Source organism: Balaenoptera acutorostrata, chromosome 9, assembly GCF_949987535.1.
Source record: "Balaenoptera acutorostrata chromosome 9, mBalAcu1.1, whole genome shotgun sequence".
NCBI lineage: Eukaryota > Metazoa > Chordata > Mammalia > Artiodactyla > Balaenopteridae > Balaenoptera > Balaenoptera acutorostrata.
Genome location: NC_080072.1, coordinates 48,956,511 through 48,979,554, shown reverse-complemented (window position 1 = coordinate 48,979,554; position 23,044 = coordinate 48,956,511). Strand labels below are relative to the sequence as shown.

The 23,044-nt window shown below is 57.8% G+C and overlaps 1 protein-coding gene across 6 annotated transcripts in view; it reads left to right on the top strand.

Annotated features, from left to right (window-relative positions):
• TUB (TUB bipartite transcription factor) overlaps window positions 1-23,044 on the top strand; it is an 89,972-nt gene that overhangs the window by 59,386 nt on the left and 7,542 nt on the right. For 3 of the 6 annotated variants that reach the window (XM_057553396.1, XM_057553398.1, XM_057553399.1), the window contains exons 2-11: window positions 12,498-12,549; window positions 13,035-13,203; window positions 16,061-16,204; window positions 17,385-17,552; window positions 18,515-18,636; window positions 19,077-19,274; window positions 19,544-19,656; window positions 20,530-20,647; window positions 22,131-22,229; window positions 22,453-22,624. In XM_057553396.1, coding sequence (XP_057409379.1) covers window positions 12,498-12,549; window positions 13,035-13,203; window positions 16,061-16,204; window positions 17,385-17,552; window positions 18,515-18,636; window positions 19,077-19,274; window positions 19,544-19,656; window positions 20,530-20,647; window positions 22,131-22,229; window positions 22,453-22,624 — 1,355 coding nt within the window. Of the gene's footprint in view, window positions 1-3,209; window positions 3,443-12,497; window positions 12,550-13,034; window positions 13,204-16,060; window positions 16,205-17,384; window positions 17,553-18,514; window positions 18,637-19,076; window positions 19,275-19,543; window positions 19,657-20,529; window positions 20,648-22,130; window positions 22,230-22,452; window positions 22,625-23,044 lie in introns of those variants that run through there. The other 3 variants (XM_007172816.3, XM_007172817.2, XM_057553400.1) reach the window with 3 other exon arrangements.

Here is a 23,044-nt window from a genome sequence, read left to right as displayed (position 1 = left end):
CTGAAAGCTCCCTGAGAGCAGGGTTGAGCCTGACGCCTGCCAAAGTGCTGCATGGACCCTTGAGCCCAGTTGGGTTGAGCTGCTGTTTGGTTGATTGCATTGCCTCCCTCAGAATGTGAGGGTACAACGCCAAGCTACGAGGCAGGACGCCTTGGGACCTGGTACCCAATCTGAATAGATATTCTTTTATTATTTATATCCTTTTGCTTCCAAAATTGATGAGAGGTGGCCCACACTCAATAAAACAGTTAAATTAGAAATAGAAAATTTAAGACTCCACATGGAAGTAGCAAGGTGCCAAAACGCTAACCTTCTTCCTTGGATGAACGAGCCTTGCTGAGGGGAGCTTGCACTGGGGTCCTCTCCAGCTGGGATGGCAGATGTGAGGGTCTCCTTCGGGTTGTTTCTGTTCCCATGCATTCTTTCACTCCACTCACAAACCATGCCTATGTTTGAAAATGCCTAACATGCAAGGAGGAGAATTTAAATTCACAGCAAATACCTCATCCTTGAGGAACTGGACAGGTGGTGAGGAGGCCGTGTGGGTTTGCTATGTTTCAGTAGAGATAACCTTGTTCCTGGGCTAAATTTAGAAAGCTTAGGTACTTCTTCAAGGGTCCGTGTACAGCACAGCTGTATTTTAATCACAGCTTAGTACAGTATTCTTCACATTGCTTTCTGAAGTGGCTTTTTGGTAGAAGCCAAGGGCCTAGGCTTAAAATGTCAACCAGGGAAGTCATCTAAGCAGCAAAACCCACCACCAGTTCTGAGTTGAGTGTGAACACTCACACATCGCCGTAGAACTCACAGAAGCACCCGCTTAGATCCTCCCCATGCACACACATCAACATACCAACTAACACATGTTCCCGTGCAGACCCATTCTGACTGCACGGACACCTTACACACACACACACACACACACACTCATGCACACACGCATACATTGCACACAGCCCCACTGGCTCCCCCATATCCCATGTGCACACACAGCCTCGGCAGGAAGAGACACGGAGAGCTGTCTTATTTCTGCACCTCACTCTGACTCCAGATTTTGCTCCCTTAGGACAGAACTTAAAGTGTCTATTTAATAGATTCAATTATTCCAGGCTCCTGAGACCTTCCAACTTGATTCTGATTGCTTTAAGGTGTCAGATAATTTGGGAATAAAGGGGAAAAGCAGCCTCAGGTTCTTGAAGAGGAAGTCGTCTAAGCTCATCTCTGAAGTGGTAGCTGCTGATGGTCTGGAGGGTGGGGCTGACCTCTTGCTTCCGTGCAGGGTTCTGTCCATAGGTCCTGACAGACAGAGGCCCTCAGGTAGTGATTTGCTATGCTGCCTTGGTCTCCAAGGCAGGGACCAGTCCCTTTCTGCTGCCCCTCCTGGGAGCCCGACAGGGGTGAAAACGGAGGCCCAGACCAAGTGTCCCAGCAGGCAAGGAAACAGCCCTACTTTTTGCCCCCTGCACCCTACTCTGGGGTGAATTTTTTTGTCTGCTCTCTGTCCCCATTGACAGTGATAGCTCTTGGAGGCTGATAATCAGAGGTCACAGCCTTTGGCAAGCGTCAATGCTGTGCCAGATGGAGATGGATATGACCTGTCCACTCCAGAAGCCTGAAGAGGGAGGCTGGCTGTGTGTTCGTGCGTGCATGTGCCCTGCAAGAACTGTGATAGGCAGGAGGAAGCTAAGGACAAGGGCTGTGTGTGAATCCTGGCCTCACCATTGACCAGCTGTGTGACTTTGGGCAAGAACTTTGCCTTCTCTGTGCCTTAGTTTCTTCTGCTATAAAATGGGTATGATAATAGCACCTACCTCCTAGGGTGGTTGTGAGGATTACATGAGTTATAGTATATAGCTAGCACCTGATGCTCAGCAAATGCTCCAGATGTCCTGGTTATTGTTTTTATAGCAAATGGGTCAGGCTGCAAGGCTGGCAAAGTCCTGGGGTGGGGAGTCCCGGCTGTGGACCCAGGGCAGCAGGATGGGGCCCTCCCTCAGCCCATCTGGCTGTCCTTACACTCTCTCCCCACCAGTCAGGCAGTCAAAGGATCCCACATGGACACTTTTCTGGCATGGTTGGGGGGATGGCACTGCTGAATCCAGGGTACACATGAGGACACCCACCTGCAGTGTGGAGACGGTGCCCCTCAGCAGACCCCTCCAAGATCTTCTGGTCTCTCCTCCCTGCTTCTGCCAGCCCTGCTGTGGACTTGCTGTCCTTCACCTCAACATGCCACAGTTTGCTTTAAAGTTGGTGCTTGTCACAGCCAGGACCTCCTCAGTGCTCAGAAACTTTAAGATTATCTTTGTTGAGAGGTTTTTGCCTCCGTTTAAGTGTGGCCCTTAGAAAGGGCTTTGGAGGGCAGAGGCCCTGGTTCCTTTCCAGCTCCATGGCTATCAAGCTTTATGTCCTTGGGCATCTTAGCCTTCCTGAGGCTTTATTCTCTGGGAAACAGGAACAACTACTTGCCTCTCAAGGCTGTTGTGGAGATTAAGTAATATAAATTTACAAGGGCTGGGGACGCAATAGACGGTAAATGTATCCTTGTCTTGACTCCTATAGCTTAGAGGGGAAGGACTCCTCCGGAATGAGGAAACACCTCCTTTACTAAAACCAAAGAAAGAAGGTTCCCCGGGCGGCATGTGAGAACTGGAGGCGGCAGGGAGGGGGGAAGGTCAGCCTCCATGCTTCGGACCTGAACGTTCCCCAGGACCTCTTTCGGTCTTTTTTGGCATCATTCCCTTCCTATACAACTGGGTCCCACCCCCTACTTCTCCCCTCCCCCTCCATTTGAGCATAGGTTTCCCATCCCTTAGTGGAGATAGGTAGGCCAGGTAGGCGGGTGTTAGAATTATCCCCGTTTCACAGAAGGAGAAACTCAGGCTTGAGGTCGGAGACCCGCTCAGTGACAGCGCCTGTTCACCCAAAGTGGGCTCAGGCGCGGTCACGTGTGCGGAGCCTGGGGACCCGGGCTTTCGGTGAGGGGGATGGGGGCGTCTGGGACGCCGGAGCCGGTCTGGGGGTGGGGTCTCCGCCGGGGGCGGGGCGAGGGAGGAGGGGGCGGGCCGCCGCCGCCACCACGCAGAGCTCGGGCCCTGGGCGCGGAACCCAGCCCCTCTGGCGGCGTCGGGCGGTGCGGACGGCCTCTCCCGCCTTCACGCGCGCGCACGCCCGCCCGCGGCGGCCCCGCGCACTCCGCCGCTTCGCCCATCGCGCCGCGCAGGCAGTCGCTCGCCGAGCCCGCGGCCGGAGCCCTGGCGTGCAGCGCGGGCCTCGGCGGGGCCCAGCGCCCCGGCCCGGGAGGATGCGGCCCTGGGCGGCCCGGGAGCTGAGCAGGGCCCCCGCGCCGGCCCCCGCGGGCCCCGGCCTCCGGAGCCGCAGCTGCCGCCCCGCCCCCGAGAGACATGACTTCCAAGCCGCATTCCGACTGGATTCCCTACAGGTACGCGGGCGCCGGCCCCCACCTTCTCTTCGACTGGGGGACTCGGGCCTGGCCCACCACCCTCCAACGCTGAGGGCTTGGGGCAGGGTCGAGGGTGCCGGGCCAAGGTGCCCACCACCCCGAACTCGGAGCGCAGGGCTGGCTGGGGACACTGGACTGGGGCGCAGGGCAGCTGTACCCTCCTCATCTGGCCGAGCCCCGGGGGCGCGGGTTGGAGGCTCTGGGCCTTCCTGCCCCAACTTTGGGGGCCCCAGTGGACTGAACTAGCCTGCTTCGCTCCCCCACTTATCCGCCGGGGTTGCTGGAAGAGGCCAGTGCTCTGGGCCTGTGTGGGCCTTGTTGGGGCAGTCAGTGCCATGTGGCTGCCTGGGGAGGGAGTGAACGATGCTGAGCCCCCTCCTAGGCCTAGCACACCGGTCTTAACGCCAGTATAGCAGCGTACACACACCCATACATCTGCAGGCATGCATCCACAGGACCAAAGACTCTCCTGCTGGTCGGTTCACACACTCAGGGCATGAATTCCTGGAGACAGTCAATCCGAACCTAAAGCGCGCACACACACACACACACACACACACACACTGATTCTCGGGCTCACACAGGTGTACTCCTGCCTATCCGTGCACATACACATCCTATATTTGGGGAATACCTGCCTCCCACTACCCACACACAAGACTACTCATATCTTTCAGAGAGTCAGAAATCCACTTGCTAACTGGTTTATACCTGGACACACACCAACTCACAATACATGAGAACTGCTTTCACGTGCACCAGAGCACCTAGGAACCCAGGCACACTCAGGGAAGTATGGCCACCTGATGTTCCCTGATGCTGTGGTCTGTCCCGAGGACAGCTGGGCTTTCCTGCCTGTGTGGAGGTCGGGGTGGGGGAGGGGTCCCTGGGGCTTGCACAGGTGCAGGCCTTTCTACATCCACTCTACTCCATTCTCTTCATTACCACTGGAAAAGAGCTCATTGCCATGGCAGCACCAGATCCTTGGCCACCCATTGGCTCCTTGGTTGCCATGGGCTACGGGGCTATCTCCAGGCCTCCCCTGAGAGGCATGTGTGTAAAAGGGGTGCCCGCTGCTAAGGTCCACTATGTTCTTGCTGGCCCAGGTGCACATGCTTGTGGCTGGTAGGCACAGACTCTCCAGACCTGCCTTGTAACGCAGCCTACCCTCAAAGGGAACTGATTCCAGTCACTGATAGAAAATAATTCTGACAGAGCTCTTCTATGAGTCTGTCCAGACAGCATCCAAAATGGAAACCAGCTGAAACCGCCTGAGGCTTGTTAAAAGCAGATCCTTCTACAAACAAGCACCTGTCACTGGCCTGGGGATTCAGAGTTTCTCTTGAGAATTGTTGTTGTCTCTAATCTCAGCACCTTTGGGGGTTTCAGGGCTTCCCAAGTTAGAATTTGTGGGTGCCCCTCCCACCAACACACACACGTGTGTGCACACACACAGGTCAACCCAGGGTTTCCGGCAGATGTATACAATCACACCTCAGAGTCTCACATAGACCAGGAGATTCTCCCATCAGGGGACCGGGGCTGTGCTGACTCAGGAGGGCTGTCACCCTGCACAGGTCATCCCGGCTGGGGGCACAAGTCGTTTCCGGTGCGTCCTGGCCTTCTTGACACATGTGGGCTAAGGACCTTCTAGAAGATAGCGCCGCCACACAGAGTATCATTAACCTTTTCTAATCACCCAGCAGAGGTGCCTGGACAGTGCCTGTGGGCTCAGAGGCCTCTAGTGCTGTGGAAGTACCTGAACGGGGGTGCTGATGGCAGGGTGGTGGCCACAGACTAACTCAGGAGGCAGGGAGGACAGGGGAAGCACATGGGGCTGGGATATGACGGCGTGTTTAGGATATGGCAAGCTGGGGGCCAGGCCAGATCGTGGTTCAAGAAAACCTCTCCCAGGAGCCAAGGACCAAAGCAACTTGTAGAGTGAGTACACAGGTCTTAGAGAAAGTCTGCCTCAAACTGGGGAGGCTTAAGCCTGCCTCTGGGAAAGAGGGCCCTAGGGAGGTCGGGTCGTCTCTGGAAAATGGCTCTGTCCTCTGGTGGCGAGTGCCCAGGCACTGGCATCCTGCAGAGAGTGATTTGGCACTTGCCCCAGCCTAGGCCCAGCAATCCCATCCCCTCATTCCTTTCTTGAGCCCACACACTCCATCTGGAGCACAGAATCCTGCCACCCCGAAGCCCAGCCCCAACGAGCAGCTTGGCACCCTTGTGGCCCTGCCCTGTGCACTGTCCCAGGGCTCTGCCACCCTGCCTTCTTGCTCTGTGGCAGGGAGGGTAGGTGTCTAGCTGGGGGCGGGCTGTAGTCAGAAGTTGCCAGACTCTCTCCTGCCTTGCTGGGGTCTTTCTGAGCCTGCACTGTGCCTGGGAAAGCACTGGACTTGGGTGTAGACTTCCAGAATGGGGAGATCTGGCTGAGAGGAGATGCAAATTGTCTTCTGCACTAGCAGGGCTGCTGATTGCAGTCAAAGCCACATGCCTGCCTGATTACAGAGAAAACTGGGACAGAAGGCGGCAAGGCAGTGCACTTGCAGATGAGGGGGATGGGTACTTGTGCACGTGTTTTCGTGTGGGGTTTCCCTCATGTCAGAACTGGAATGTGCCGTTTGGCTTGGGGACCAGAGGTCGGTCGATATCTCGTTAGCTCTCCTGGTGAGGGTTCTGCTGTCTCTGTGGTGGTTGCACCTGCATCCCCTGGGCCCGGCTCCTTTTCTTTGAAGCAGTGACAGCTGGTGATAATCATCTTAAGGGTAATTGTGACTCAGTTTATAATGATCACGGATTAATCTCGCATTCTGACTTAGAAGGGAGCCATTTAGTTTATAAAGTGTAACAATTGGAATAGCTTTTTGCCTTTTTTACTATTATTACTACTACTGGTTTCTATTTCTGCCATTGTCTTCACCTGTGTTCTTGAGGAGCATTAACTGTCCCTGGTTCATGATTTTACAACTTTTTATGGGTTGTAGGTGGAGTGCCGAGAGTCAGGAAAGCCTGCTGCCCACAGGTGTATTGGAGGGTGGGAGTGATGGCCAGCCCTGTCCTCAGTGCTCTGTCTGCACGGTCCTGCGGCCGTTGCCCGGTGTCTCCCTCACCGGGCCGTGCACTCCTGGAGACCAGGGACTGCTTCTGGAGAGCAGCCTGTTTGCCTGGCATGACCCAGCATGGACATGATGCCCACTACTTTGAATCAAAGTGGCATCCCCAGGTAGATTTTAGGACTTCCTGGCTTTCCTGGCGCCACACCTGTGTTCTCAGCACACCTGAGGGCTGTGGTACTCTCCCCTCACAATGGGGCTTTCTCAGTGCTGCTGGAAAAGCACAGCTCTAGGTCAGAGAATGAGAACCTCAGGCAGGAGTGGCCCTCACAGGCTGTCCAGTCCTCTGTGTGAATGCTCCCTGTAGCATCCCTGTGAACAACCTCCGTTCAGGTGGACGAGAACGTTAGAAAATTCTGTGTTGCGGTGGTGAGCCTAAGCCCGTCTCTGGGTTTCCCCTCCTCTTGGTCCTCGTTAAGATCCTCCTGGTACATCTCACTCTGCTTACTGGGGAATGGAATTAAACAAGACTCTGCTTAAGCAAGACTCTGAGTCGTTCAGTTCTCCCTCTGGGAGGAGCCTCAGAGGTGCCCAGACTCTGGCCCCTTGCTTCACTTCTGGCAACAGGAAGGAAGAGCAGAATCTCTGCTCCTAGTTCCACAGGGAGTCTCTCTCCTCTCCCACCCTGAGCGTCTTTGGGAAGTCTTCTTGCTGCTGCCTGGGGTGGAAGGAGCAGGACGCACAAGGTTGACAGATGATTCAGGGAGCAGGGATCCTGCGGATGCCCTCAGATTGGTCTCTGCCCTCCTCCAGCACGGATCCTGGAGCCGCAGGCAGGGTCCTGGGTGTGGCCTGTCCAGCTGTCCAGCACCGAGCAGAGTGAGGCTTTTATTTCCTCTCTCTGGACCCCTGCTCCTGTCGCTGCCCTCCAGGCCTCACCACCCCATGGGATGGCTTTGATACTGATCCATCACCTCAAGGCCTCTGTAAACAAAACCGCAAAGTCTTTCATCAGGCTGATGTCAAGCCCTGTCTCCCCCATTCTGCCTGCGTGGGAAGACCTGGGTTTGGGGGCCCACCTGTAAGACTTGACCACTTCCTGTTAGGTTTCCAGGGTCTTCTGAATTCATACTTTCTTAGTGAACAGTTAGTATCTCTTCTACTTTGTGTCACCTGTAAGTCTGCTGAGAGGGCTGCGTTGTGTCAGGTCATCGATAAACTCGCTAACCAAGAGAAACATGATGCTAGAAACCTCCTTTGATGATGGCGTGACCCATTGTTGCCAGAACCTTTGTCCGTCTGACTGGCCTAGCACACCGCTTACGTGGCTTTGTCTCGCCCGCATGGTATCGCTGCCGGTCCCTGCAGCTCCACGCGGAAGCCTGGCTGCGCTGTCCTCCTGTCTTTTCCGATAGGTCCGCGGACGTGTGCCCTGCCTTGCTGGCACACTTGGCCTTGCTCCTAATCCTAATGGTCATGTCCCTTCTAGCTATTCAGTCGACCCCTTCCACAGTCTTACCTGGGGCCACACTGATCTGCACACTATAATTTCTTCCCCCCTCTGAACAGAAGGCTGTGTTTGCATGCTTCCAGCCTTAGAGCAGCTCCGCAGTTTCTTTTTTGTTCTTTAGAGATCCCCAGCTCTGGCTCCTGGTCTCTATTTGCATGGCTGAGCATTAGAATCACCTGAGTCACTTGCTTTAAAAAAGGAAGTGTAAGGTGGAGGATTCATTCTGGGGCATCTTCCCCAGCAGGTCTGAATTATCAAGTGAGGCTGAGTGCCCCCAGCAGTTTGGATTCACCTGGTAAGGTTGGGAGCCAGTGGCTGGAATGGAGACGCCTCGTCCTGGGAGGCTGGAACTCTTGTGAGCAGCGGGGTCCTCTCCCTTCTGGAGCTGCCCCACCCCCATTCAGCCCCCACCGTGTGTCTTTCCCGCGATGTTCCAGTTAGCCACTCGGCAGCAGAAGCCACAGATCTAGACATGCTGGGTGGGCGGGTGGGGTCTGGCATTCGCCACAGACTCTGCAGCCAGGCACATTGGGTGGTCTTTCCTCCCCTGACAGCCCACTTCCCTGATTGCCTGAATCCAGCAGGGGCAGGTTCCACTGTGACTGAGGGGAAGGAAGGAGGGCAGAGGGTGGGGAGTGGGCATGGAGAGTGGGTCTGCCCTGAGGTTGGCCTGGCCGCCAGGCCTCTGGTCAGCTCTGGTGGATTAGCTGCAGCATGGAGGTGGGGTCTAAGAGAGGGGGCACCCGGCTTCCTAACTATGTTGGCCAAGTCTGGCTTTTCCAGCCATGGGAGAAATGTCCCTGACTCTTCTGTTGTCACACATGGTTCACTCTTCGGATACCTGTCTGGCACCTCAGAAGAAGCAAGGGGATGTGGAGGGGCTGTCTCCTGGGAGGTGAGAGCGCCACTTGGTTGGCCTTTCGCAGAGCAAATGGACGGGTGGACACAGCAGACCAGGTTTCTCTGGCCTTCATGAGCCAGTGACCGGTGTTTCCCTGGGCCTCCCTGGTCCGCCCCTCAGCAAGAGGTGACCGTCGTAAAGGAGCCGCCAGGGTCAGCTGGGAGACCCATCCATCAGTGCCCTGTCTCCTGTCTGAGTCTCCTGGCAGGGCTGCAGCTGGCAGCCTGGGCTTGGCAGTGGTTCCATGATAGGAGGCCGAGTCATTAAAAAGCCATTATTGTCTGCACTCAGGGTTATCATTTAGTGCCGTCTAGAACAGTGCCCTCAGAAAGAGGCAGGCCTGGGTGTGTCCTGAGGAAGGAAGATGCCTGGGAGAGATTCCATCATAGGAGATGGGAAGGCAGGGACATCTGGTGCACGGGGAGGGGAGGGGGACTGGGCCTGCTGCGGAGGAGAGAGGAGCTTCGGTTCTGCTCTCCCTGGAGACGGCCATCATTGTTGTCATTGTTCAGCTGTGTGCAGGGGATTCTTTGTCATTCACCAGGGACAGATGTTGTGCGCTCCGTATACATTGTTGTCGGGCAGAAACACCACCCGGTACAAGCTTGCCTATGCTGGGTGAGTGTGGTCCACCGGGTGCCTTTGCGGCTCTCCTGGAAACGCCGCGCTGTGCCAGGAGCCTGCTGTCCGGCACGTGGTGCTGCCACTCTCGGAGCCGCCTCATTTAGCTGGGTTGTCGGCCCTCCTGGATGGGGCTTGCTCAGCCAGGCATGTTCTTGTTCACCAAGCACGTGTTGCTTCTCCCCAGCCCTGCATCCTCCACTCCTGCAGCGTGCCTGGTGGTGAGGGAAGAGGTGGGCGGCTCTCCAGGCACTTCTGGGGTATCCGAGTTTTTGGAATCTCTTCCGAAGCCTCACCCTTGTGTTCATCCATCTTTCTTTGAAGGCCAGTGACTAAGTCCATTCTACCTATAATCGTACCTGCTGACCAGTGTTACTAAAGCCTAAGGCTCTTTGTCATTCTCCCCCATCAGGGAATGGGGTGGGGACAGAGGAAGAGGGAGGAAGTGATGCTTTCATGGAACTGCGTGGCAAGTCTGTGGCAGTGGGACAGTGGCCTGTGGTAGGAAGACGTCCTCCCCGCATGGATGAGGACATGAGGGGAGCACTGGCTGGAACCACCTTTTGTCAGTCGAGCAGCCACTGTGACCAGCAGTTTGGAGGTAGCATTGCTAATGTGAGCTTACCTCTCAGCGGGATGTCGCCCCTTCATATTAGGGGTCAGTGCCTTTCATGGTGTCGGCACCATGGAAATAATCGTCTGTGTCCTGCTCAGCCAAGCCCAGGGCTAGGGACGACCCAGATGACTGCCCCCGGCCCTGCCCTGTGAGAGTGCAGTGGCTCGCGTCATCCCAGTGAGCCAGGAAATGGCCTCTCCTGCTGGCAGGAAGGGGAGGAGCCAGCACTGCCTTGTGGAGGTGACATGGGCTCCTGTGGCCCAACCACCAGGACATGCCTGAGATGGCAGGCCACCCCGTGTGGGCCAGGCGCAGAGCTTGGCAAGCAGGGCGCAGTTGGATTTCAGGCCCCGTTGCTCCTCTCGGCCAGGTGGCACACAGAGCCAGACTGTAGTTGTCACCCATATCCTGGAAGCCACAGACCACAGTGCACAGTGGTGTTTGCACACTCACCCCTTGAAGATGTTTTGCCCTTGCATTCTCCATGGAGGTGGAGGGACAGGAGGAGGAGTTGTGGCCTCTCGGACCTGACAGGGCTCCCAGGCATCCTGCTCACCCTGGTGCCCCGCTCCAGCCTGCGGTGCGGCCTTCTGTGATGGGATACTCACCACCCCAGCCAGCTGGGATTTTTCAGAGCTATTCCTGTCCTCTGGGCCTGGCATTGCCCTCAGGGAGGCCATGTGCTGCTGTGCGCTCTTAGGCAGGTGGGCTACTTTAGGTAGACTGAGGCCTTGACTAGAAGCATGTCTGTTGACTAGTGTGTTCTCCTGTGCTCTGGCAGCTGAGGGTTTGGCGAATGGGGCTGTTCTGTGCAGGGCCCCAGATCACAACTGGGGCTCCTCTTGCGTGTAGAACAGCCCATGGGCATCAGGAAAGTCCTTCCCAGATGTCAAGTAGGTAGGACAGCTGCTAGTTCAAAGTATGCATGCAGTCTTCACAGGTTGTGGCCAGGGAGGTGGTGAAGCCAGAGGTGGGTGGTGGGCTGTCTGCAATCCATGGACTGGCTGCCCCCCTTTGGCTGTGGCTTCCCCGGCACAGGTAGTTTGCCTGAGCTGAGACGACGTTTCAGGTCGATTGTTCCAGTTGGAAAGGGCTACTGCTGTCAGAAGTAGGTGGAAATGCTTCACCTTGTCTTCAGGGTGATGTGACCTCATCTTTCCCCCTTACGTGTGTACTCAGCTACACACAAGCACACCCACCTCTTAAACGGGCGTCTGCATGCATATATGTTCAGGTATGTGCTTACACGTGTAGATGCCCTCACACATTTGGACATCTCCCAGTGCACACGCATGAGATATTCCTACAGCCTCACACACAAACCCAACAACACACTTGGACATACCTGTGCAGGCATCCACACAAGGTCTGATTCAGGGGCAGGCTCTGGAATAACTGGGCCAGGGCAGCCTGGGGTTCCCAGAGCTCAGATCCTCAGGCTCCAACCCCACCCCATGCAGCTGTCCTGACCTTGGCGTTATAGGTTTGGGCCTAGGTCTCGTGCATGTGTCTTAGACTAGAAACGAAGTTAAGTGGTTGGGGATCCCTACTTGTGCTCTGCCTTACTTGGCGGCAGAGCGGGTCTGTGTGAGATGACACTGCCCGTCCCAACACCATAGGTAGGGACTCAAGGATTTGATGCCCTGCAGCCGCCCACACTGTGGCTGTGGCCAGGGAAAGGGCCTGGTGGCCGGCTGCTGGGCTGTGCGTTGTTGTGCTGTGTCTGCCCTGCGCACGTCGGCACCCAGCCCTAGCCACGTCCCGAGGGACTGGTCGGTGTCATAGTTTCACTCTCCCAAGTGAGGGACCTTCAGTCCTCTTTAAGTGGGGGGAGTGGGCAATGTCAGCATTTCCACTTTACCACCTGGAGAGCCAGGAGTTGGCCTTAAACAGATGGGGAGAGAGTCTGCTTCGGAAGACCCAACCTCCACCAGAAAGGACAGAAAGATGGAGCTGGAGGGACAGGCCCTTGGGTCTGAAGCCCAGCCTCGGGCCTGGCTTGTGCCTGATGCCCCTGGATCTCAGTCAGGCCTGGCCCTGCTCATGGGCCCAAGGGGAGTGTCTCCTCTATATTTACTGGGGCAGGGCGGACTGGGAAGTCCTTGGGGAGCAGGCATCCCAGCAGGAGATAAGTCCCCAAAGCGGCAGAAAGATGGCTCATGGCTTCATGTCTCAAGCTGGTTCCCAGATAGTAGCTTCACCCTTCCTCCCCCTCCCATGCCCAGCAGCCATGACGGGAGGGGTTTAAAGAGACCAGACGTTGCTGGGGGTGGCCTCTGGGCTGTCCTGGCTCCTTGTGGGCAGGCCCTGAATACTCGTCTCTCCGTCCGCAGTGTCTTAGATGATGAGGGCAGCAACCTGAGGCAGCAGAAGCTTGACCGGCAGGTGAGTGAGGCTGGAGACGGGCGGAAGGGTGGTGAGCACTGGCTGTCCCGGCCAGAGTCTGGGCTGGGGTCTCTGAGGGCCGGGGGGAGGGCTGTCCTGCTTCCTGGGGTGATCCTGTCTGGTGGGGAGAGGGGGCCCTCCCAGGAGAAGAGAGGCGAGCTCTCTCCTTTACCAGCTCGGCATTAGCACTGCCCCGGCATCTGGGGCTTCTGCTGGCAGGCAGCTTGGGTGACCGCAGTTGGACGTCTGTGCTGTGATCCTGCCAGGGCAGCTGCCTGGGCTGACACTTGCCGGCTTCCGCCGGACCCCACGTCTTGGGGCACCAAGAACATGAGGCCAGAGTGGGCTGTGGACCGCACTCTGACCTCTAGAACTGAGCCGAGCGAGCAGGTCCTCTCTGGTCCCAGTCTGGGCGCCTTCCCTTGGGTGAGGCGATCGCCCTCTCAGGGCCCGCCAACCCCGGTGCTTGTCCGCTGCCTCTGTAGCGCGCCCTGCTGGAGCAGAAGCAGAGGAAGAAGCGCCAGGAGCCGCTGATGGTGCAGGCCAACGCCGACGGGCGGCCCCGGAGCCGGCGGGCCCGGCAGTCGGAGGAGCAGGCCCCCCTGGTGGAGTCCTACCTCAGCAGCAGCGGCAGCGGCAGCGCCAGCTACCAAGGTACCCCCGCCCTCAGGACAGCCTGGGGAGGCCCCTGCGCTGCAGCTTTAGGCCCCGGCACTGCTTTGGGGAGCCCCTCCGGGACTTCCTGCTGACCTGGGTAGGTGGGGGGGCTCATCCTGTCAGGGGTGCCCAGGCCGAGCACGGCTCCCGGCCCAGGTGGGCAGCTGAGCGGGGCAGGCGGAGGGAGGCTGGGACCTGGAGCCTTGGGCTCCTGAGCCAGGTGCTGGGGCCAGAAGGTACAGCTTTATGGACCCGGGAGTTCAAGAGTCCAGGTTTCTGATCTGAGACATTTCCCTGAGAGCAGGAGGCAGCTCCCAGGAGCAGAACGGTCTGCTCCCGCCAGCATTCTGCCTCTTGAGAGGGGTCCATCTCAGCTTCCTGCCTGCCCAGTGCCTCTTGTGACAGACACCTGTTGCCTCCCCGCCCTGGGCTCCCCACGCCCTCAGTGCCCTGGCTTCTGGCCTGCAGGTGCCTGCACGGAGCCGTGGTAGCCAGCAGCCTCCCGTCTTCGTACACTCTGGTTCTCAGCAGAGTGCCCTGAGCAGGGGGCTCTCTGCAGCTCATCCTGGGCGCGGGGACGGGGTGGCTCTGTTGCATCCCAGTGCTCAGCACCCTCCGTCCTGCTCAGGACCCCAGGCTGAGCGGAGGGTTGGTCTCTCTGAGCCTGAAAGGAGGACTCAGACTCAGTCCCCACTGCCCCCTGCTGGTGCCAGCAACCACGGTGGCTTCTCCATCAGCTAGTGACTCTAAGAAGGTTGCAAGCATCTGGCTTTTGCAGCTGGAAGGAGCCACGGTGTTCCCCTCCTTCTGCGACTTCCTCAGGGCCTGCTGCCTCCAGCCACTTCAGTCTATTGGTCGTTGCCTCGCCTCGGGGCCCCTTCACAGCAACGCCCCTGTGTGCTTCAGTTCAGCAGCTCGGGCCACAGCTGGTGTGTCTGTGCTCCACCTGAGAGGCCCTTCAGAGGAGGGGACAGCCTCTGGGAGGCAGTCCCAGCTCTGCTGCACATGGAACTGGCCTCCGGCCCCACCCTAACCTGGCAGCCTTCTCCGCACGCTTTGTCTGTGGGTGCCGCCCCAAGGGTGGCGGAAGTGCCTTGCAGAGAAGGCCCCCGCTGTTCTGCATCCAGTGGAGCCTGGCATCGCTGCCCCGGCCCTGCCAAGCCTGGCATCTGGCCATCCAAGGCTACCCGTGGGACGGGAGCCTGCTCCTGGGACTTTGGGCCCTGCCAGTTTGCGCCAGAGCCAACGTCTTGAGGCTTTGAGAGAGTCCGGCAGGTCACAGCTGTGCGGTCACTTTGGCAGGTGTTTCTTGAGCACCGACTGTGTGCTGGGTAGGGCCAGCCCCGCAGAAAGACTGCAGCCCCTCTGAGACAGAGCGAACGGTCCAGGTCAGAAGACAGCTTGCTCGCTTGTCATCTGCTCGCTTGTCCCCGTGAGCGAGTCACTTACCTTCTCTGGGTCTGTTTCCTGCCCTGAAAAGTGAGGGAAATTGTGTCTCAGGGCTTTGAAAGTTGAAGCAGCCATGGTGTGTTCCAAGAGCCAGTCAGCTGAATGCTGTCCCCTGCTGAGACTCCAGACCGGGCTGAGTCTTCTCCACGGGACGGGCTGAGTCTTCTCCACGGGACCGGGCTTCCCCAGCTCTGCGGAGGCTGCTCAGCCAGCTGGCTGACCTGGGATTCCGGTTTCCAGGAGCCCCGCCCGCCCTGCCCCCTGTGGCCTCCGCTGCCTCCTGCTCTGCCCTCTGCTGGCTCTTGGTGTTACATGCAAGGGGATCATTCTCAGAGGAAGATGAGGGAGTTTGACATAAATCAGAACTGACAGTTTATCCCAGTGATGAGTTTCTGACCTAGTGGCCATGCTCATTCATGTTGTATATTTACCCGTTGCTTAAATATTTATTGAGGGTCTGTTCATGTCGGGCTCTGGATTAGAGGCTGGGGGTCCAGGGTGAGCACACACGGACGTGGTCTCTGTTCTCTTATGGACCTTAAGGTCTAGGAGGAGAGAGAGAATGAAATAGATTGTTATAGGTGTGCTTTGCAGAAAGAAGCCGGGCCCAGTGAGTGAATGCAGAGAGCCTGCTCCCAGGCTAGCGGCCAGAGAAGGGCTTCCCCGAGGAGATGATGTCTGAGCTGGAATCTCCGGGATGAATGGGAGTTAGTGGGAGCGTGGGCGGGAGCAATGAGGGCGGTTCAGGCGGTGAGGCAGCAAGAGCAAGGCCCCGTGGCAGGAGGGAGTCCAGGACGTACACGGCACTGGAAGAGCCTGGTGTGCCTGGGACGTGGGGTGCCTGGGAGCTGAGGAGTGCGCAGTTAGGCCGAGGGGAAGGCCAGACTTGCAGGAGGATGTCGGTGGTCATCTTAAGAGCACTAAGAAACCACCCAAGGACCTTGAGCAGATTGGGGTTCTGATGTGTGGAGAGCGTGGAGACACCCAGCAGTGGCCCTTCCGAGACCCCGCTGTTGGCGTGCGGCTCCTGGTGTCCGTTATTGCCCTGCCTCGGGCTCATCCCATGAGGCCAATGCAGCTCCCTAGGGTGCTGGCCCTCGCTGTGGTCTCTCCCAGGGGCTGCAGCTTTTCTGTCACCCACCGTTTTCGATGGCCCACATTCTCCCAGACGCTCTCCCTCCCCCTCCCAGACTGCTCTGCTTCTGGGTTGGCCGTGGTGTTGACTTATCACCCTGCAGGGGTTGGGGTGGTGCCGCCTCCTTCCCGCTTGGCCTGCCTGGCAGAGACAGCGTGTGGAGGCCCTGGCAGGGCTTGGCCAGTGGTGGGGGAGCTGGGAAGTGTTGTGCTGGAGCTCTGGTCTCACCTTGTGCCCGTCTCTCTCTCTCTCTTGCTCTCTCCTGAGCAGTTCAGGAGGCCGACTCGCTTGCCAGTGTGCCACTGGGAGCTGCCCACCCCACAGCACCAGCCTCAGCCAAGAGAACCAAGGCAGCCGCCGCAGCGGGGGGCCAGGGTGCGGCCTCTGGGAAGGAGAAGAAGGGGAGGCACAAAGGTTGGCTTGCCCTCACTACCGGCCTCCTCAGGAGGCCCAGCCCCCTCTGTGGGGTTGGCGGGAGGCTTATCCTCCAGACTTCGGGGTGAGGGACCGGGTGGGAGGCCTTGGCGAGGGCCCTACGTGGCACTCAGGGCTCCGTTCCCCAGCTGGCTCACAGGCCCCCTCTCGCTCCCGCGGCACCGGGCTGGCCTGTGGGTGTGGGCAGGCCTCGCGTGCTGCCAGGAAGTGAAGTCCAGCTCCCCACCCGGGGGTCTGAGCGCCTCTACCTCCGCCCTGACCAGGACACTCCCTCCGGGGGGCTCACTGTCTCTCGGCAGCCCGTCCCCACCTTGGGCAGTGCTCAGGCATCTCATGGGCTTCCTCGACTCTTCCCTGCTCCCAGTTCCACCCTCTGGGCCCCACAGACCAGTCTGTTTCCTCTGCTCCTGCCTCTCCAGAGAAGATCCCTGGAGATCAAGGACAGTTACAGGGGCGCCTGCCCTGAGTCCTGTCTCTGCTGGCGAGACACCCTGCTCCTCAAGCCTTGTACACGGAGTGGCTTCCGGGCCTCTGGGTCGTGGTTGGACAGTGGTGTGTCGGGGTCCGTGGGCTTGTGGAGCTGACCGCAGCATTCTGGGTAGAGCCTTGCTTCTGGTCCTGAAGCTGTGGCAACTTGGGCAGGAAGGTTGACGGGGGATGGGAGTCCCTCCATTCGGGAAAGCAAGTGTATGCCGACCTGTCTTTTTTGAGGGGCCCTGTGTGTTTTAACAACGTATGTGAGTGCGTGTGTGAGGGAGAGAGATCAGCATTGACGACGTGGAGCTGGCCGCGTCCGTGCCGAGTGGTGGCCTTGCTGTGTCAGATCCAGCCTCGTTCTCCGTCTTGTCCTATTCACCGTGCAGTTGGTTTTGGAGCTGGCTGCTGTCTGCCTGGGATGTGAGGCATTTCAGTCCTACCCTCGGCCACAGATGTGGGGGAACGGCAGAAGAAACGGAGCCCATGCCCCTTCCTAGCTCACTGATCATTAAGAGGCTGACAGACAGCTGTCATTCATTTTTAAAAAATCGGTTTTGCCAGTGAAGTTTTCAGAGGGTCCCCCCATTCTTCCCTCACCCTCTTCCTGGACATCTGAGAATCCAGGCTCTCCCCCCACCCTCCCCACCCCTGGATGGGACTCAGGAGTGTCCATGGCCTGCAGGCACCGGCGGGCCAGCAGCACTGGCAGAAGACAAGTCCGAGGCCCGAGGCCCCATGCGGATCCTGACTGTGGGCCAGTCAGACCTCGCCCGGGACGAGGGGGAGACAGCCGCTGGTGGGGGCACACGGCCCAGCGGGCAGGACATCCGTGCCACGATGCAGAGGAAGGGTGAGCCCCGTCGGGGTCCAGTGACGCCCCCAAGCCCAGCCCCAGGTTCTCAGATGCACCTTTTTGGGGAGCGTGACTCTCCTGTGTCTGTTCCAGCCCCTCCCAGGCCCTGGTGTGGGGCACACTTGGAGAGCAATGAGAAACTTGGGCAGGGAGGGGCCCCTGATAAGGCTGAGTTAAGGGAAGCAGTGTGAACTAAGGTAACCGACCAGCCCACAGCCCAGCCCTGTCTCTCCCCATCCGCCCCCAGGGAGGCCCAGATTTGGGGACAGGTTTCCTTTCCCTTTGGTTCCTTTGAAAAAGCTCCTGCTTGCTAAACGTGCCCCTTCTCTGTCTGCTGAGCTAGGGGGAGCAGGCCCAGGAGGCTGAGAGGCAAGGCAGATCCTCTCAGGAAACCTGCTGCCCACATCGTTTCCCCACCATGGGATAGCTTCCTGGAGAAAGGGCTGTTGAGGCACCTTGAGGCTGGAGATGGCATCCCAGGCGTGGAGAAGCACGTAGCCAGGGGGCCCAGGCAGGCTTTGGAGAGGAGTTGCTGGGCCCCATGCATCAGGCTGAGTAACGAGTCGGGCCTTTCCCGAGATTTCACGGCCTGTGCTAGCCAAGGCCTCTAGTAGGCCTGAGGGCAGAAGTGGAGGCTCCCAGTGCAGGGTCAGCTCAACTCAGGCCTTGCTACACAGAGACAGGGCACCCTGACCGCTAGAGAGGGAGGGTCTGATGGCTGAAGCTGGGAGGGCGGCTGCACCTGGGGATAAGGACCAGCCCCAGCTCTCGTACGCACCAGAGAGAAAGTGTCCTTGTGTGCATCTGGATGTATGTGTGGGAGTGTGTGGATGCACGTGTGTACACGCAGCTCTGCATGTGTATGTCCGTGTGTGTATGGGTGATTCAGAGCCTGGGAACTGGTGACCGGCTGTGCCTGTGTGACCACCCGTCCCTTCCCGCCCCTCTGCCTGGCCCAGGCGTCTCCAGCAGCGTGAGCTTCGAAGAGGAAGAGGAGGATGAGGACGAGGACAGCTCCAGCTCCTCCCAGCTGAACAGCAGCCCCCGCCCCAGCTCTGCGACAAGCAGGAAGTCCCTCAGGGTGAGTGAGGAGGGCCCTGCTCAGCAGAGGGCAGACGGCAGTGTCTCCCAGGTGGGAGGAACATGAATGTGAAGGGATGGAGGGCTGGCTTTTCTGGGCCAGGGGCTGGGCCCAGGGCCCTATCAGGAGCTTCTCCGGCCTGGGCTCTTCTGTCCTCCCAGTCTCTTCAGCCCGGCTGGGGGGTGGGGGGAGCTGGAGTTGGACAGGATGGCCCCTGAGAAACTGCCCACTTCCTCCTTCCCCACCCCCAGGGCTGCTGAGGTGAGGGAAGGGCTAGGAAGCTAGCTGCTGGTCCCAGGGCCAGGATAGCTGGGTCCACATCCTAGGGGGCCTGCCCTGTCTCCCACCACGACCACGTTGGGGCAGCTTTGGATCCAAGACCACCAGTTTCAGCCGCTCAGGGTCCCTGGGGCTCAGGCTTACTCCTCTCTCCTCCGTAGGAGGCAGCCTCAGCCCCCAGCCCCCCAGCCCCAGAGCCGTCGGTGGATGTTGAGGTCCAGGATCTTGAGGAGTTCGCCCTGAGGCCGGCCCCGCAGGGGATCACCATCAAGTGCCGCATCACACGGGACAAGAAGGGCATGGACCGGGGCATGTACCCCACCTACTTTCTGCACCTGGACCGCGAGGATGGGAAGAAGGTGAGGTTGGCTTGGACACACAGTTTCACCCTGTGGGCTTGAAGTCCTGGGGGCTGGAATGGGACTGAAGCCTCAGCTCCAGTACTGACCTGCCAGTTCCCCCAAAGAGACAGAAGCCTCCGTGCCTGGTCAGTGTATCTGTGTGTGCACACGTATGTTCAAGAGCTGAAGCAAGGGAGTCACTCGTGAGTGCAGGTGTGTGAGTGGCACCCGTGATTGTGTGTGGACCGGAGGCCGGGCCTGGAACATGACCCTGCTCCGCTCCCAAGGTGTTCCTCCTGGCGGGAAGGAAGAGAAAGAAGAGTAAAACTTCCAATTACCTCATCTCTGTCGACCCAACAGACTTGTCTCGAGGAGGGGACAGCTACATCGGGAAACTGCGGTACGAGCACTCCCCCAGGAGGCCGGTGGGGGTGGGGCAGGCAGGGGCAGGCTCTGTAGAGGGCATCTCCTGTCCCCGAGGGAGATCCAGGCCAGGGGTCGGATCCTCTCCCAGAGTCGTCTCTATCAGATCAACCATAGGCCCAGGTCTGTGCCAGCCTAGAGCCGATTTGAAGATGGGCCTCACACGCCCTACCCTAAGCTGCTCCCAGGCAGAGGGGACGCAGGCCCGCTAAGAGGGTTGGATCAAACCCTAGGATGTCAGTGATGACGTAGGCCACCGTGGAAGAGCCGCCTTAGCCCCATGGTCAGTGCCAAGGGGCATGGCTGAGAGTGAGCCCTTGAGGGAAGAGAAAGCAGCCTTAGGGTGGGGGAAAGGCTCTGAGCTAGGCCTCAGGTGAGGGAAGGTGTGCTGGGGAAGAGTGCCCGATTTGGGAGCGTAAATCAAGCTTAGCAGTCAGGAGCTAAAGCTGGAGATGGGGCTGGACCAAAGCTCACAGGCTGAATGGGACAGAGCAGAACATCTCCACCCTCTACGGGGTGCTGAGTCCCCTCTGCAGTCTTGTCAGATGCCACTCTGGTGGCTCACCTCCCGTGTGGGGAGCCACTCCCGTTCCTCCAGGGAGACTTTCTGTGGAACTCAGATTTCCCTGAACTGAACCGAGATGCTCTTTGATTAAACTCAGAGCAAGTCGAGGCCTTCTGTCCAAGAAGCGCCTTCAAAGATGGGGACTGCGTGAGCAGTGTGCCCCCAGGTCCACTCCTGGCCCAGCCCAGAATTCTTTGCAGGCTCCTCACAGGACAGCCTCTGAACTGCTCCATGCCTTGGGGCACAGGGTGCATGACACTGTACTGATGCGTGCCTGTCCTTCAGGTCCAACCTCATGGGCACAAAGTTCACCGTTTATGACAATGGAGTCAATCCTCAGAAGGCATCATCCTCTACTTTGGAAAGTGGAACCTTACGTCAGGAGCTGGCTGCTGTATGCTACGTGAGTCATGGGCTCCCGGGTCTCTGGTCTCCAAGTTAGACATGACACTCAGGACTTGCTACCTGTCTGTGGCCTATCCCATCTACCTTTATGGGCAGACAAGGAGGCGCAGTGGAGTGGCCCCTGCCTGGGACAGGACACAGCTGGCCATCTGCCTGGCGAGTTCTGGGGACTAGGCCTGGCTCTCTGAAGCCCAGCCTGGATGCCTCCTGGAAAGGAGGAGGCAGAAGGCCTGGGTTCCTGTTGGTGCAACCTTCCAATCCTCCCTCCGGTGTTCAGGTCCTGAATGGACTGTAAGTCCCTTTGCATAATCATCTCACTGAATATTCAACCTAAGAGCTCCATCCTATCTTCTTGATTGTATAGATGAGGAAACCGAAGATCAGAGGTTGAGTCACTTGCCAATGTCTCACAGCTCATAGATGACCAAACTGGAATATAAACACAAAGGATTTCTCCATCTCATTTCAGAATGAGGGACTGGTACCATCAGCCTGGGAATGCGTAGCTGTTTTGTATGGTCCAGTGGTGCCACCTGCTGGTCGGCTTTGGGGAGGCAGTCTGACTCTCTTCAGATACTGAGCCCCAGGTGCTGTTGGAGGCCCTGAAGAGATAGTAGTGAACAAAGAGACAAATATAGACCCTTATGGGATGTGAACCCCTAGTGGGGAGATAAGCTATAAAACAGTCATATAAGCAAAATAAATACATTCTGATAAATAGTAAGAAGGAAAAAATAAAGCAGGGAAGAGGGCTATGAATGTTCTTTTAGGAAGGATGGCAGGGAGGGCCCCACCGAGGTAGTGCTTAGGTAAAGGCCAGAAGGAAGTGAGAGCCAGCTGTGCAGGTGTCGGGGAGAACACAGCGAGTGCAAAAATCCTGGATGCCTGGCATGCAGGGGGAATAGCAAGGAGGGCAGAGAATGCAGGGGAGTGAAGAGAGGGGGTAATGGGGCCATATTAACGTGAGGCCTTGCAGGTCGAGGTGAGACCGTCAGCTTTTACTCTGAGTGAACTGAAGAGGAAAATGATCTGACTTACCAGGACCACTCACCGCTGTGTGGAGAACAGATGACGGGGAGGAGGGCAGGGCGGGTGAGGAAACAGGGAGTCCAGCAAAAGGCCAGTACTGTGATCTTGGTGAGAGGTGGTGGTGGTGAAAAGTGGTTGAATTCTGAATATAATTTGCTGATGGATTAGAAGTGGGGTGTGAGGGAGAGGGGGGGAGTCAAGTATGACTCCAAGTAGTTAGAGCAGATGGAAGAATTGAGACGCTCCTAACTGGAGCGAGGACTGTGAGAGAAGCTCAGTTGGGCAGAGTGGAGATTCAGGAGCCCACTTCCGGACATGGTAAGTTTAGAGATGCCTATTAGACATGTGAGTGGTGAAAGCTAGCTCATCTTTATTCCCTCCCCCCAGTCTCTCCAGCAGGTAAGTTGAGTCCTCAGATGGCCAGTGTTGAGTTCTCTGTCTCTATTTCCTAGGAAACAAATGTTTTAGGTTTCAAGGGGCCGCGGAAGATGAGTGTGGTTGTCCCAGGCATGACTATGGTTCACGAGAGAGTCTCTATCCGGCCCCGCAACGTGAGTCTCTACCCCATCCCACCCGCCTTCCCCATTATCCCAGCATCTGCATGAGCGTCTAAGGGCAGAACTCCAGCTGGTGTGTATGTGTGGCGGAGACACAGTGTGAGAAGCCCTGGAAGTCTAGGGAAATCTAAGGACTCCCACCCCTGGGGCAGATCCCTCTTTGGGGTGGTCATGGTGCCAAGGCCTGGGCCTGGCTCAGCTGAGGCTGCCCTCCCAGGAGCATGAGACGCTGCTAGCACGCTGGCAGAATAAGAACACGGAGAGTATCATTGAGCTGCAGAACAAGACGCCTGTCTGGAATGATGACACACAGTCCTACGTACTCAACTTCCACGGGCGCGTCACTCAGGCCTCCGTGAAGAACTTCCAGATCATCCACGGCAATGACCGTGAGTGTTTCTGCCCTGACTTACTACTGTCCACGTGATACCCGGGGCCCTTAGCTCAGGGTTCAGCTCACCTAGCCCTGCCCATAGAGGTCAGAGTTTAAGGACATGGATTATACGGCTTAGATTAGATGTAAACTTTCTAACCATAATGACCGGGAGGCCCTGGAGGAACCTTCTCTGGAGCCCTGACCCTAGATTCTGTGCACTCAGCGGAGTCTCGGGTGTGGGAACACCCTCTGAATGGACTGCCTCTCTTCTTCCCTGTCTCCTGGTGTTTGTATGTATCTTTCTCCTTTGCCACCTGTTCCATCTCTCCTGCCACTTCTCCCAATTGGTCTGTTTTACCTCCTTTGGGATTCTCTTGGCTTCTCTGCTTCTCGCTTTCTCTTCCCTCTTGTGATTTGGGTGTCTGTCCTTCCC